Consider the following 15,184-nt stretch of genomic DNA (forward strand, 5'->3'; position numbering starts at 1 on the left):
AGTTAAGAGTTTATTATTTTTCAAATTTATATTAAACATTTTTATAAGTAACATATAATGAAGATAACTATTCAACTATAATCACTTAATTTTTGTTCTAAATATACATATAAAAATAATTTCTTTAGTAAAAGATTGACTGCTATAATTTGATCAAATTCAGCTTGCATATGTATGTATGTAATTGTTATCACCGATATAAAGCAGTATAGATAAAGTTATTAAATATAATGATATTGCTGTAAGACTAGGTTTAATTAATTTATCGAAACGTTGAAATATTAGTATTATTGTTACTTTAAAGAAACTTGGTAACGATGTACAAAATAAGGTTACTTGGTACGTCTTCATTTAAAGAGTGCTATTTTAGAGATAAAGATGTAAAATATAAAAACCTAATGATTAATTTTCTGCTGCAGTTGCACAAAATATAATCCCAATCTATAATAATGTTACTCGAAATATTGCGTCTCTTTCTATGCTATCAGAGACCCATCAGATGTTACACAAAACATGCAGGTACTTATATATATTTACTTATAATATTTTTATTTCTGTAAAGATAATGCTTCTCTCTCTTAAACTGATTTATTACACTTATTTTAAATTACAATCTGTAATCTTATAATACGTATTCTTTTCTTCTGCAGTGTAATTTATTTTATTTATTCTACAATAAATATTATTATAGGGATTTTGCAGAAGGAGAATTAAAGCCTTTAGCGGGAGAAATAGACAAGAAACATCTTTATCCAAAAGAACAAATAAAAAAAATGGGCGAACTGGGTTTAATGAGCATAGCAGTTCCCGAAAATGTAGGTGGAACTGGGCTAGATTACTTGGCCTACGTTATTGCAATGGAAGAAATATCTAGAGCTTGTGCCAGTACAGGTGTTATAATGAGTGTACATAATTCCCTATATTTAGGTCCTATAGAAAAATTTGGCAGTAAAGATCAGAAAGAAAAATATATCACTCCTTTTACAAATGGTAATAAGATTGGATGTTTCGCTCTTAGTGAACCAGGCAACGGTAGTGATGCAGGTGCTGCTTCTACTATTGCCAAATTAAATGGGTCTAATTATATAATTAATGGTACAAAATCATGGATAACAAATGCATATGAATCAGATGCAATTATCTTGTTTGCTGCAACAGACAGATCTAAGAAGCATAAAGGTATAAGTACATTCATAATTGACAAACCTACAGAAGGACTCAGTATTGGTAAGAAAGAAGATAAATTAGGTATTCATGGAAGCAGTACCTGTTCATTAATATTTGAAGATTGTAACTTACCGAAAGAAAATATATTAGGAGAAACAGGAATGGGTTTTAAAATAGCAATGATGACTCTAGGTATGAAATAAACTAACATTCATATAAATGCAACATCTAAAAGTGTAATAACTAAATTACATTTCTAGATGCTGGCAGAATAGGCATTGCTGCTCAAGCTTTAGGCATAGCTCAAGCATCTCTGGACTGTGCAGTTGAGTATGCAGCAAAACGACAAGCATTCGGTAATTCTATCATAAAGCTACAAATAATTCAACAAAAAATTGCTGACATGGCACTAAAATTAGAAAGTTCAAGATTATTAACATGGCGAGCAGCCACACTTAAGGATAATAATAAACCTTATACAAAGGTATGACAAAAAAATAATTAAGCTTAAATGTAATCTAATAATTCTCTTGTTCCTGTTTAGGAAGCTGCTATGGCAAAGTTGTCGGCGTCTGAAACATCTACTTTTTGCACTCATCAATGTATACAAATTTTAGGTGGTATGGGTTACGTTACTGATATGCCGGCAGAACGTCATTACAGAGATGCGCGTATTACGGAAATTTATGAAGGTACATCAGAAATACAAAGACTGGTTATTGCTGCAAATATTATCAAAGAATATAATCTTAATTGAAGTATTTAGATGTAATATATATTTTTTTACTAAAACCCTTTATATGCAAGCAAAATATTTTTATATATTCCATTAATTTTTTTATATATATATCTGTTCCTTACATGAGAAAAAGTCAATAAATTTTATATATTATGATTGCAAAGTAGCTTTTTTTCCTACATGAGTCGTCACAAAATATATATATATATATATTATATATATATATATATATATGTATGTATGTATGTGTAAATATTGCAAAATATTATATACATATGTATGTATGTCTGTCTATACTAATGCTGCATTATCAGTTTCTTAGTAACATCGTAGGAATTTCTATTCGCGATTTCTACCCTGCTCGTTATGGGGTAATGGCTAATAGATCACCTATTAAAGTAAGATTAATGCATAGAGATGGTAGACACTGCTCATAATGAGATTTTATTTTAAAATCTCTACTAATATTGTAATTCGATAAGATCGCACATCATACTTAAAGACTAAATTCACAACTGAGCAGCATGAACTTTGATACTCCCTGTATTAAGACCTCAAAACTTTAATGATTATTTTGTCTAAATTGCATTTCTAAAACTATCTTAAATACTACACTATAGATCCCAGTATAACAGATAACAATATACATATAATTTGTGCAAACGACAATTACGGTTTTTCAACTATATTCTTACCGAATCCTTTCTTTGCTTTTGCATAAGCAAACATGTTGAATATGACATTTAAATTCCATTTGTTGTACAGAGATCTATTGGAATGCAAAGAAATATATAAGTGTATGTAACATTTCAATCAGAATTTCATTGTATGCCTCTTTTTATATACAATAGTGCACTCTTTCAGTGTTTGCCGACTTTCACATTGACATAGTTTTTTCTTCTTTCATATATATGTATATCTGTATATTAATTCAGTTATTTTTATATAATTATTTTCATATTTTTCACAAATAATATATGTTAGTACAATAATTAAAATTGATTTAATTAAGGTTTATCAAGTTGGTCCTAATTTTGATGCATAGATTTTCTTTTAATTTCTTAATTAGAAGCAAGAAACGTAAGCAAAGCACAATTATTATAATTTACTAATCATTTGTCATTTTATCTATTCCTAATTGTAATATTGAATGTTAGTGAATTATCACAAAATCAATTTTCATTTATAGAACTGCTAAAATAGTTTTGTTTAATTTTTCTGATTATTAGATACTAGATAATTGAGCTTGAAAAACCTCAGGCCATGTTGTGTAAACTTATTAAAACAGTAGTTATATAAATATAGTGATGTTTCTCTTGACTTCAAACCATAACATAATGAATCTAAAACACAAATCGCGAACTGTCATTGGACTCACAATTTTTGTGTCAAACGTTCTTATTTGTGTTATGCAGCAAGCATTCCGAACGACTTATTTATAAATTTTAATATCGAACTACTATGGTGTTAAATAACAATTACATTTTTTTTCCACCTATATTGATTTTTATCGAACTGTACTCTTTTCTTGAATATTTTATACATCATATAAGTTGAACTGATCTGTGTATCAGCTCTCTCTCTCTCTCTCTTATTATTGGCTATATTATAATCTTTGACTGTAGATACATTTATCTAAAACGCTTGTAAATGTAAATAAATTAAAATCATAAGTAATTGTAGTAGACACAGAATCTAGACACTTAAATTCTGGAAATTGTCCCGATCCTGCAGGATCGCCTATGACAAAACATATGTGAGTGTATTTCTATAGGTATGCATATGTATCTGAGACATATAAGGAAATTGATTTAACCATTCGTAATAGAAGCTATCAAAGCCTCAATCATCAGCTCGCATACCCCTTACTTCTCCTTGATCTCTTTGCTGAAAAATTTAAAGATTGTTTGCAATTAAGTGTGAGGTATAAATTGCAGTAATTTAAAGTGAAAAAGTTACTTACTCTATCTAATTCTTCTTTTGTGCTTTCCTCAATTGCTCTAATATCTTCCATAGTTAAACCATACCAACGATCTATCCAACAAAAGACTTGCCTATGGAAGTTAGTAAAAAGGCGCCTTTCTGCTTTTTGTATAAAGTTTTCAACGCGACTTTGTAGACCAAACCATTTAAATTCACAAGTGACTAACTTATAGCATGTCATTACAGGTTGGACATTATTCTTCCAATCTTTACCTATAAGAGGACCCCGACCTGTTTTCACAGATTTAAATTTGGTTGGGTCCTCATCCTCTTTGTAATCAGTACTTGCAATTGGATCATTTGCAATATCTATATGTATCACTTCTCTTATTTTTAATTTATCAGGAGGTAATTCATGAACCTATTAATTAAAAAATAATAATATAATACACAAAAAACAAAATGAAGTATTTTTTTAATTTTTATACACACATTATGTTGATTTCCAACATCATCAATGTGAAATGATTCGATCATAATTACAAAGTGTTCTTTCATATATCCAGGATTCTGTACAAAAGATAATAATAGATAAAAATACACATCAGAAAATCATTAGGAATATTTTTATGAACAAATTGTACTTACGGTAATGACCGTTTTGCAATAAGGATAAGCATTCCAAGCTTCCTCATGAATTTCCAAGGAATTCTTTGGCAGCATAATGCGAATAAAAGCAGGCACTTTACTAGCTAAATGATAAATCTTGTATGTATATTGACCTGAAGAATATTTGCCACCAAGCAAAGGATAATTTGTGAATGGCTCATTTTTTAGTACTTGTATACCCTCTCCTCCTCCAGTATTATTTTTGCTAGCTTCTGCTACAGAATACAGCTGAGCCACTTGATACTGCCATAAAGTAAATCACATTTTATAATAGATATCATAAAGACAGTAAAAAATGTATTTTAATAACGAAAATGTATAAAATAAAAAATAACACCTAATTATCTAAAAGTATAACTTGTCTTACAAGAAAACTGTAACATCTATAATTTATTTATTAAATAAAATATTATTAAACTATAATAACTTTAAATAATTCTTTTCTCTCATAAAGCATAAAAGTAAAACAAGCTTAATAAACATATGTTACCAGATAACTAAAGACTAGACTAAGGTAATTGGACAGAAGAAAAAGATTTGTTACATCACAAAATTAAGTAACAATAAATATAACAATAAAATCAGCATGATCTGGTAACATTTGTCATATACACTGGAATAAAGATTCAAAACAACGTTCAAAATAGTTACGTGCTTCTAAATAAGTATTAATTAAATGATTTGAATTTTTCCTAATGATATAGTAATGATGTAAAAGCTAATTTAAATTAATGTTTCTTTTTCCATAGTAATAACACATTTCAAAATGGGTCATTACAATAAGACCTTGCTATTCATTAAATACATACCTCTTTCACATTAAGAGGTAAAGTGACACGGCTGAAACAAAGAGAAATAAATTATATTTGTGTTCAATTAAATAATAAGTAAAAAGATGACTATATATTTATGAGCAACGACCTTGAGTATACTTAAGTATGATATTAAGTACTATACACTAAGTATCGAAAACCGAACGATAGATAATAACGTATGACGAATGAATATCTTTTGAAACGTTACTCATCAGTTAAAATGATATTTTCATCACATATAAAGATTTTGTCCGTATGGATGGCAAGGGATGAAAGTACATCCCTCTTTACCCCTCCAATCCCACCCGCCGTTAAAGATTAGTAACCATATCTCCAAGAATTGCTTTTAAATGTTCGACGACTACTTCCTTACCGCGCGATGTGTTAAATTAACAGCGAAAAATCTCGAAAAAACTTACAATTCTTTGATGAGCATTTTAACAAGCAGAGCACATGGGCTTCAGTAATTTCAGTGCGACCACACAGAACCACCCTTGCTTCAGCAAATTCACTCGTGTTATCTCTCAACCCGCAGTCATACGCATACAACGGCGTCGACTTCTCAACCGACTGCCATACACTCGTATCACCGACCAGACACACTGCTACAGCCACTAAAGAGCACACATACTTGCGCACACGAATGCATTGAATTTCCCCACTCTTATCTCACAGACACTTTGCAAATGACGTCATGCTTACATGCACCTTAGTTCGCATGCGCATTTATCATCTATCAGTTTACAATAATTTTATCTGGGGATTTTGTATAGAAATATGCAAATAAAAATATGGAAACAATTATTAGATATATCATTTATTAATTTATTACCTATCATTAGTGAATCATATATTTAATTTACAGTTCCTGTTTGATTCAATTTAGAATATATTTAAATACATTATGAACGTATATATGTATGTATATATGAATGAAATTTAAAATTGAAAAGCTACAAAATTCACCATGACTTTCATGAAAATTGAAAATAAAGAAATACAGGATATATAAATGGGACATTATGGTTAAATCGAATAAACATTCAATTCCAATAAGGATTATAATTTATAGATTTATAGATTACAGTTTATAGATTTTAATATAATAATTAAGTTATGCAGTAGGATTAATTACATAATGACATAATAATAGATATTGGAATAAGGTAACGTATCGTGAATTTTAATATCGCATGTATTACAAAACACAATATATTATAATTTTTAATAGCATAATTCGTGGCAATGAACAAGTTGTACAACCATTGTAAATATTGTTTGCTGAATAAATTGTTAAAAATGAAAAATATATTTCTATATATAAAAAGATATTTCTATATGATTAATATATTAACATTTTATAAGTAGATAATTTTTTCTTATATAAGTCTTAAAAATAAAAGAGCTTTTTTGATTGGTTGATTTTTATCTGGATATTAAGGGACATTTTTACAGAAATTGTTAAGAGATATAATCATTAACTTTGGAAGTTACAACTTAATTTTTCATTCAGAAGATATTTATAAATCTATACGATATAGGTTATCCAATAATCGAATCTATGACGCATAAGTTTCAAAATTTCTCTATGCAAGTATTTATAACTGTATAACAAATTAAAAGGTTATTCTATATATTCAGTTTTCAAAATAATATTAAATTGCACGTACATGCAAATTTCGCATCAAAAGTAAGTTTTATATATTTGTATTAAATGTTGTTTCATAATGACATATTTGGTTATAAAATCTATATTGTGCATAGATGTTACATATCATGTAACATTCGTTGGCTCATTTTAGAATCGACTGTAATCGACGAGTCCGATTGATCGATATGGTTTGGTGTGTGTGACGAAATGTAGTTGGATGACAGCGCGTATACTGACGCGCCTAAGAATATTTGGTTTAAGGTAAATGAAAAGATGGAACAGTCGTTTGAAAGTCAGAAGAGGGATTGAGTAACATGTACGCATATTTTTTCGCGAGGTGGGCTCATTGGTGGACTATTATAATTATCAATCGAGTTTCGTTGTTACATGTTATATAGAAGATAAGTACGTCAAATGTATGGTGGCTTGTGGGTGCAGAGAAGACGAAACGCGTGGGAAGATTAGAAAAGCTGGAGAAGCTACGTTTCGAAAAATCGGACATATAAGCAAACAAGTTGAAGAAAGAGAAAGACCAAAAGTAAGCGTTTCAAGATTCAAATCAGAATGGACGAATGTATGCTGAATGATTTGTTAGAATGCTCGGTATGTCTCGAGCGATTAGATACATCGAGCAAAGTGCTTCCCTGTCAACATACCTTTTGCAAGAAATGTTTAGAAGAGATAGTTAGCACTCACCGCGAATTACGCTGCCCTGAATGTCGCATTTTGGTTGATGCTAAAGTGGATGACCTGCCTCCTAATGTATTGCTAATGCGTATTTTAGAAGGAATGCGAAATGCAGCTCCTAAATCTACGAAATCTATAACTAAAAGCAACGCAGGACCTCAAAGACTGTTTGGTGGTCATCAAGTTACTTCGACTCCTATTGTAACTACTAGTCCTACTCCTGTTGCATTCACAAATGAACCAGTTCGGCATGGTAATGCAACGGCAAAACAAGTTCAATTACACAATCAAACATATGGCCGAGCAATCTATGATTATGTGTCCAAAGTTCCAGGGTAAGTTTATAATCTCCTTGAAAATCAAGTTAGTATTTATTTAAACAGTATTTTATTAATTGTTTCATATTTTAGAGACTTGTCATTTAAAAAAGGTGACATTGTTATCCTTCGTAAGAAAATTGATAATAATTGGTGTTTTGGAGAGAGTGCTAGTAGTCATGGAGTTTTTCCTTTATCTTACGTTCAGGTATATTAGAATATATTTTATAGTTTAATATAAAAATATTGAAAGTATTTAGTATTTAATGTAATGTTTTATTTATACAGGTAATCACACCATTGACACCAGATGTTCCTCAGTGCAAAGCTTTGTATGATTTTAGAATGACTAATGATGATGAAGATGGCTGTCTTACATTTAATAAAGTATGTGAATACATCTGTATATTTAATATTCAATAATGATTTAATATTAAATTTTGTATTTCTGTTTTGTAACAAGTATTGTAAAAATAACGTGAATAATATTTTTTAATGACTTTACAGGGTGAAATTATTAGTGTTATTAGAAGAGTTGATGAAAATTGGGCAGAAGGAAAGCTTTTGGATAGAATTGGCATCTTCCCGTTGGCTTTTGTAGAACTAAATAGTGTGGCAAGAGCTTTAATGAAGCTATCAACGAAGTAATTTTTATGATTTTGTCCTTAAAAATAAAGTTTAAGTATAGAAATTAGAATCAATAATTAAATAGTGATATTGGTATTATGCGTGATTGATTGAATATGATAATGTTTTCTTTAAATAGTGCACAACCAGGTCCATCAAGAGTAGCACCTCCTACTCCCACTAATGAAGAAACCACACTCTTAATACCGACTGATCATTCGCGTAATTTACAAACAAGTCAACCTCGACCTCAACTTGCACAGGTATTATAAGTAAAATTAATTTAATTTATTATTATATTATTACATACAATTAATTTATATTAATTTTTTTAACATTTAAATATGCCAAAAATATCTTTAACAAAGCTTACCAGTTTCTTACATTTTATCAACAGAATACAGTTTTACCAGTTTCTGACTCCATTTCAAACGTATCATCAGGAGGTAGTTCTTCAACTACTACTCCAAACACCCCTAATAGTTCAACTACATCTAGTAGCTCTAGTACTGCTCCAAGTAGTCCCAGTAGCCCAGCAACATCTCCTCCTGCAGTCGGAAATAGACATAACGTTAAGCGTCACAGTTTCACTGCTGTTAACACTGGCCATCAAGCTCATCCACATCACAGACACAGTGCTGAAATACTTAGTCCTGCAGTAGACAATGCCATTGGCAGCGGTACTAACAATTGCAGTAATGATACTTTTTCTTCACTACAGGTAAAAAAGTTTATTTAACCTCAACGTGATTAAAAATTTTACAAACTTTATGTTTATAACAGTAAATTTTTATTTTCATTTCTCAGACAAGTACCAGCATTGCAGATCATAATCTTCGTCATAGGCGAAGCGGTAGTAGTGATCTTGCTCTTGCACAGTCGTCACAGAGTTCGTCTGCCACAACCGGAAATACTCATTTACCAGCTGCATACATAGCTCTGTATCCATATAAACCTCAGAAAGCGGATGAACTTGAATTACGAAAAGGTGGCGTTTATATGGTAACAGAACGATGTCAAGATGGATGGTTTAAAGGAACTTCTAATCGTACACAAAAGTGTGGAGTCTTTCCTGGAAATTATGTTACGCCTGCTAAGTATATGAAATACTTACAATAGAAATACACAATATAATTTCTTGATTTTAAATAATTCTATTTTCGTAGGTGTCAACGTGGCTTGTGTCGAGGTTCACCAAATACAGGACAGCATCAAAACTTTCCATCTTCAACGAGTCAAAATAATACCGAGTCACGGATAACCACTACTTATACCAAGAATAAAGGAGCTACTCCTCAACCTTATAACGCACGTACATTGTTACCACCAGAATTGCCACCACGTGCCATTAGTCCATCTTTTATGGTATCATCGTCTTGGCATGGGCAAAGCCAAACACAAAGTCAAGAAAACAGTCCGCCTCGATATAAGGAACAAAATTCAGCAAATCCTCTCGGACGTAGCCACAGTGCTGTTATGTCATCGAATATTTGTACGTAATGATTTTATAGAAAACATTATATTAGAATTTACATGAGATTGCTTCTTGTTTTAGCGTCTCCTGGAAAACAGGTAACTTTACCACAGTCATTAATGACTACTACTACAGTTACTGGTGTTAGCAACAGTGGAACTGTTGTTACTGGTGCCACTTCTTCCATAATGAATGAAGTGAACAAAAGCCCAAATAGTGTTTTACATGCAGTAGCTTCACCTTCTTCTACCACATCTGTTTCTACGCCTAAAAGCACTGAAAAGGTATAAGCTTATCTTTCCATAATATATGATATTTGTTTTTTTATTATACAAACATAGACATATAAATGAAACATACATATATACTTTCGAACTACAGCAGAAGGAGAAGAAGGATAAATGTGTTTCTTTAATGCGCCGATTAACGAATATTAAAAAATCAAAATCACCACCACCTACTACATATTCCATGGATAACCCTGTTTTTGAGGATGGCAATTCCATCAATCCAGTACATGTTCGGTAAGTTCTTTTTTATTGCAGTAACCGTAAGCCATGCTTTATATAAGTATGATAGCGTATTTGAATATACAAATTTAAGGAAAATAAAATAATTTTTGCATAAAATAATGATTTGCATGTTCGTAGCATAATGAACATATTTTTTTAACAGTTTGCATGCACTGCTACCCAAAATTGTTTATGTTTTTGTGTACAATGTAAAACGTATGTAATTATGTATATGTAATTTTATTATGTGTTGTATAATTGTTGAATTCACTGTATAATTGCAATGTTTATACATATATATAGGAAAAAATAGTAAATTAATTGTACATTGTGCAAAATAGTTAAGACTCTTAGATCGTTTTTTTTTTACTGTTTACCATATTTTTTAACACGATATGAGCTGCACGTGTTGAATTATTTGTCTAATTCTACACGGGGGGGTTGGGCGGATATATTTAAAATTAGATCAGGATCTTGCCCAAGTCAGTTGCTACAGGTGGGAGCTACACAGGAATTAAATGCTTCAAACAACCATCATCGTTTGTGTCCAGGCTCTGTCCAAGGACATGTCACATCTTCACAAAGACTAAAATACAAGGAGAGACCATCTTTACCGGTCTCGATCCTCCAGAGGTTAGTTATTGAAATTATATGTCTGACAAATAAAGTGACTGAAAATTAACATCTACAGTAAAAAATGTATTTATCTTGATATATTTGTCCAGCTCATATAGAAAACGGAAATTGTATTTAGTCTTTTATAATAAAATATGTATGTAATAATTGTGTGATGCATATGTTTAACTGAATTAACATTTGCAATTAGATGTATAATAATGCTATATATACATATAGGTAAGTATGATGATAAATATTGCAAAACTTAGAAAATATGTGTTACAAGTGCTTGATTATGTTGATGGCATTAAAATACATTTCATTCCTATTTTTCAGTTGCGTTTTCGTAGTTGTTATTGTTCTTTCAAATTATGGATTTTATCAAACATTTGCTTGTTGATTGAGTATGTGTGCATTTAATGCATAATCATTACATAAAGTTAGCGAATTTCTTGAAACTATTACAATTCTACTTTTATTTTTATCATTAATATTCACAGATCTAACGAATCGGGTGGAATGGCATGTACACCGATGGGAAATCATCACCGTAAAAGTAACTCATTGGATGCTGGTATGGGAAAACAAACGAAACAACCCATACGCGAACGGTAAAAATTATCACTTAAATCATTTTACATTTTTATTCTTTATCTAATTATTAATATTTTTTTCCTTCAGCGAGCGAGTATACAGATTTCGTTGTATTGTGCCATATCCACCTAATAGCGAGTTTGAACTTGAACTTCGAGTAGGAGATATTATTTATGTACACAAAAAACGCGATGATGGCTGGTATAAAGGCACTCAACAAAGAACTGGTCGTACAGGCCTTTTCCCGGCAAGTTTTGTCGAAGCTTTCTGAGATACAGCGCAAAACCATTTCGTATTAGAAACTTGTATATAATGCTGCACGAGCTGATGGTGACATATTGCACATCAATTTTCAGGTTTATTAAAGGTATAATCATTAATATGAAGGTAAGTGTAGGATTTAAATTGTGAAATTAATCGTAATGTACTAAATAGTACAGTAAACATATATTTGTATGTTACATGTAGTATGTTTATATGGTTTTATCATGATTATGGCATAAAGAATTTTTTTAATTATGCAATGAATGAAATATAGTGAAATTGTCCAAAATGGATACTGCCGTTGATATTATATTCAACAGAAATTATTAAAGCGATTAAGGAAGTAAGAGATTATATTACAACAATACTGCCATTTGAACAAACGTAATTACAGAAAAATGTATTATTACTGTCTTTTTTTACTAATACGAGATCAGTTTCATAATTCATAGTACAGGAAGAAGTCTATGAAATTATTTTATTATTTACGTTTTAAGTTTCTGTTCGCGTATAGTAATATTTTAAGATAAGATAATTTGAATTTTCATGAAGCTTAAATTATTATTAAATATATTATCGCATACTTTTTTTGCAATTTTATACAAGCAATTGTTGCTTAAGTTGCCAGTTTGAAAAGAAATGACGGGATTACTATTAAGATTTTGTTTAATTTCTTTGAATTGTTGCATTTAAAAAATTTATATGATATATTTTATGATGTTATTGAAGTTGTATGAACATAAAAAATTATATCAGTTTTTATATCAGTATGATTAGCTTTGACAAACGTTTCCTTTTATAGGCATTTTTCTTAGAAAAATATAGTAATTCGTATCATATAGAAAAATGTAAAACATTTCACTATGAAGTGTGTCTTATATTATATATTAATATATCTTTTCTTTATGTAAAAGTATACATATGTAAGATTACATAATGATTTCAAATTTTACGATGTTGGTTTTGTTAAATATGTGGTTGGCTATATCAGACTGGCCTATATTTCTGCATAATTGTAGACATTTAGTTAAATAGATTTTAACAAAAAAAGGTGAACTATAACATTAATACTTGTAGTAAAATCAATTGTATATCTGTACTGTACAACTGAATGTGTATGTTTTTCTTATTTACGAGGTATTTAAAAATTCAAGCACAATAAGAAATTATTAAGGTGAATTAATGAGCTTCCTAAGGCTGAATAATAATTAATATTTGATTAAATTTGTTATTTTCCTATAGGACATGCTATGCTAATATGAATTATGTATAAACATCTGCCGAAAACATTTTTTTATTAACGTTATTTTATCATTCTCAATTATATTAATTTCAAAATGTTTCAATGTTTATCATTCATAGAATAAGTCTGATTGCGTGTTATTTTTCTGTGTATGTTATAATTTATTTAACTTATATATCTGTGTCAAGAATATTATAAAAAAATGTTTTATAAATCTTTATTATTGTACTCGTGTATTCAGTGGAAACAAGATCAAGGTCATAAAATCAGTCAGGCGTTAAATTATGTTTTTGTATGTTTCGAATGCTAAAATAACAATTTGAGTCACGTATATAAAGATAAGAAGTTCGAGCTCAATTCAATATCATACGATATAAATTCAGAATTACGTTATTCTTTGTACTATATTTAACAAAATATATATTATGCAGTTTGAGAAGCAGATTCTAAAAATACATAATTTATTACCTTTTACACAGTGCAATTCACGAATGATTCTTGCTGATTATATAAAATACTACCACATGAATCTGTGTCACCTTTTAACATTTTAATATATGACCTCGTTATATCGTTTCTACTGACTACATATATGTATATGTGCATAGCACATAACAGACGCACATACAATATATGAATAGGGTAACAGAGGAAGAAATAACGAAAATATTTGATTTAGTGATTAAAAAATCACTAAGAATATAAAATTTAAATCTACTGAATTTTAGAAACATAGTTCTAAACTTATGGAGAAGATACTGACTATAAAAATTTCATATGCGTTTGTTTTTCTAATATATAAATTACCTTCTCTCTTCCTCTGATGTTATAAAAAAATATATCTTCATATTTAGTAGTATACACCATATAAAATGTATTTATATGTAGGTGTTTTATATAACATGAAATTAAGTAACTTATTAGTAGCGATAATATCTTATAAAACAAATATTACTTCATTATGGCAGATAAATTTCAAATAGTAATACAAACAGTAATAATATACATTGATGTATGTGGTAATGATAATATTGAAATTTACAAATGATATGATTTGTTGAACTTTATTCATTTTTAATTTAAAGCGTAATTTGAATTACATTCTGAAATAAGTACAGTAATATGAATACAGTTTAGAATTGTAAATAAAATATGACTCAAAAAAAAAAAAAAGAAAATTAAACTCAGTTTTCATGTCATATGATTATTTTATAAACTAAAATTGAGAGCAGTAGAATGTTATTTAAAATTCGTATCTTGCATCCAAGTTTAAGTAATTTATACATATAGTAATCAAGTGTCTCTCAATAATTGTTAAATTTGATATAATATTTTTGTCTTCCTTTCAAAATAATAACTATATTTGATTGTTATTTACTAATTGCCTAGTATTTAGTCATTTTTATTTTAAAATAAAATTATATTATATCAAATTTATCTTCATATTACGCTCCGTATCATAGAATTAACATTTAAGTAACATTTAAGTTAAATATAAAAAGTATAATAAAAAAAGCACTATATGCTACTGAAAAATGTATTTATGAGTGATTTCTTCCCTATTGTAGCATTGTATTTTACTACTTTTCAATAATTACAAATTTTATTGTTATATTTCATATGATAATTTAATTATATTAATATCACTAAAATATGATAAGAAATACAAATCGCACTTAAAACACTAATATTAATATCATTATACTATTTTAATATACATTTCCGTTTGATTATTAAAAGATATTATTAAAATAGAAAAAATTGTTTTTTACAGATTAAATTTCTAAAAAAAAAATAGATAAAGTTTTTACCGCTTATTATGTCCAAAGTTAATTAATAACAATTCAAGATAATTAGTATCCCAATGGCAATAAATTATATAAA

At 29.1% G+C, this 15,184-nt stretch overlaps 3 protein-coding genes across 8 annotated transcripts; 2 read left to right on the forward strand and 1 right to left on the reverse strand.

The window, feature by feature from the left end:
* The first annotated feature begins 3 nt into the window (after positions 1 to 3).
* LOC122577634 (short-chain specific acyl-CoA dehydrogenase, mitochondrial) lies at positions 4 to 1,928 on the forward strand. Of its 3 annotated transcripts, XM_043749055.1 has the most exons (6): positions 279 to 339; positions 420 to 519; positions 692 to 815; positions 928 to 1,359; positions 1,428 to 1,651; positions 1,712 to 1,928. In XM_043749055.1, the coding sequence occupies exons 2-6, from the start codon at positions 514 to 516 to the stop codon at positions 1,922 to 1,924; spliced, it is 999 nt and encodes a 332-aa protein (XP_043604990.1). In that variant the 5' UTR covers positions 279 to 339; positions 420 to 513; the 3' UTR covers positions 1,925 to 1,928. The 3 variants fall into 3 exon arrangements, with proteins under 3 accessions (XP_043604989.1, XP_043604990.1, XP_043604991.1); XM_043749054.1 differs by having other exon boundaries at positions 4 to 339; positions 692 to 1,359; XM_043749056.1 differs by lacking the exon at positions 279 to 339 and having other exon boundaries at positions 383 to 519.
* Positions 1,929 to 2,708: 780 nt separating this feature from the next.
* Positions 2,709 to 5,935, reverse strand: LOC122577636 (phosphatidylinositol transfer protein alpha isoform). Its single transcript, XM_043749058.1, has 6 exons — positions 5,733 to 5,935; positions 5,308 to 5,338; positions 4,478 to 4,741; positions 4,322 to 4,399; positions 3,870 to 4,250; positions 2,709 to 3,793 (listed from the first exon to the last, which is right to left on the reverse strand). Exons 1-6 carry the CDS (start codon positions 5,747 to 5,749, stop codon positions 3,749 to 3,751), a joined length of 816 nt encoding a protein of 271 aa, XP_043604993.1. The 5' UTR covers positions 5,750 to 5,935; the 3' UTR covers positions 2,709 to 3,748.
* Positions 5,936 to 6,847: 912 nt separating this feature from the next.
* LOC122577828 (E3 ubiquitin-protein ligase SH3RF3-like) lies at positions 6,848 to 14,473 on the forward strand. Of its 4 annotated transcripts, none has more exons than XM_043749489.1 (15): positions 6,848 to 7,003; positions 7,116 to 7,280; positions 7,363 to 7,986; positions 8,062 to 8,176; positions 8,257 to 8,355; positions 8,476 to 8,612; positions 8,735 to 8,858; positions 8,993 to 9,316; positions 9,403 to 9,692; positions 9,762 to 10,087; positions 10,151 to 10,353; positions 10,451 to 10,593; positions 11,047 to 11,214; positions 11,700 to 11,810; positions 11,881 to 14,473. In XM_043749489.1, the coding sequence occupies exons 3-15, from the start codon at positions 7,529 to 7,531 to the stop codon at positions 12,062 to 12,064; spliced, it is 2,682 nt and encodes an 893-aa protein (XP_043605424.1). In that variant the 5' UTR covers positions 6,848 to 7,003; positions 7,116 to 7,280; positions 7,363 to 7,528; the 3' UTR covers positions 12,065 to 14,473. The 4 variants fall into 4 exon arrangements, with proteins under 4 accessions (XP_043605424.1, XP_043605427.1, XP_043605426.1 ...); XM_043749491.1 differs by having other exon boundaries at positions 6,849 to 7,003; positions 7,116 to 7,502; positions 7,749 to 7,986; XM_043749492.1 differs by lacking the exon at positions 11,881 to 14,473 and having other exon boundaries at positions 7,116 to 7,986; positions 11,133 to 11,214; positions 11,700 to 11,750.
* Positions 14,474 to 15,184: the final 711 nt, after the last annotated feature.

The sequence above is a fragment of the Bombus pyrosoma genome, linkage group LG2, assembly GCF_014825855.1.
Source record: "Bombus pyrosoma isolate SC7728 linkage group LG2, ASM1482585v1, whole genome shotgun sequence".
In the NCBI taxonomy this organism is placed as follows: Eukaryota; Metazoa; Arthropoda; class Insecta; order Hymenoptera; family Apidae; genus Bombus; species Bombus pyrosoma.

What these genes read in the sequence shown, in the direction of transcription:
- LOC122577634 (XM_043749054.1), top strand. Translation starts at nt 318, where the DNA reads ATGTACAAAATAAGGTTACTTG. An exon ending in GTACAAAATAAGGTTACTTG is followed by an intron (nt 340 to 419) that starts GTACGTCTTCAT and finishes TTTCTGCTGCAG; the next exon opens with TTGCACAAAATATAATCCCA. An exon ending in ATAATAAACCTTATACAAAG is followed by an intron (nt 1,652 to 1,711) that starts GTATGACAAAAA and finishes GTTCCTGTTTAG; the next exon opens with GAAGCTGCTATGGCAAAGTT.
- LOC122577636 (XM_043749058.1), bottom strand. An exon ending in ATTGCAAAACGGTCATTACC is followed by an intron (nt 4,400 to 4,477) that starts GTAAGTACAATT and finishes TCTTTTGTACAG; the next exon opens with AATCCTGGATATATGAAAGA. An exon ending in ATGTTGGAAATCAACATAAT is followed by an intron (nt 4,251 to 4,321) that starts GTGTGTATAAAA and finishes TTTAATTAATAG; the next exon opens with GTTCATGAATTACCTCCTGA.
- LOC122577828 (XM_043749489.1), top strand. Translation starts at nt 7,529, where the DNA reads ATGGACGAATGTATGCTGAATGATTTGTTAGAATGCTCGGTATGTCTC. An exon ending in TATGTGTCCAAAGTTCCAGG is followed by an intron (nt 7,987 to 8,061) that starts GTAAGTTTATAA and finishes TTCATATTTTAG; the next exon opens with AGACTTGTCATTTAAAAAAG. An exon ending in ATCAATCCAGTACATGTTCG is followed by an intron (nt 10,594 to 11,046) that starts GTAAGTTCTTTT and finishes ATTTAAAATTAG; the next exon opens with ATCAGGATCTTGCCCAAGTC.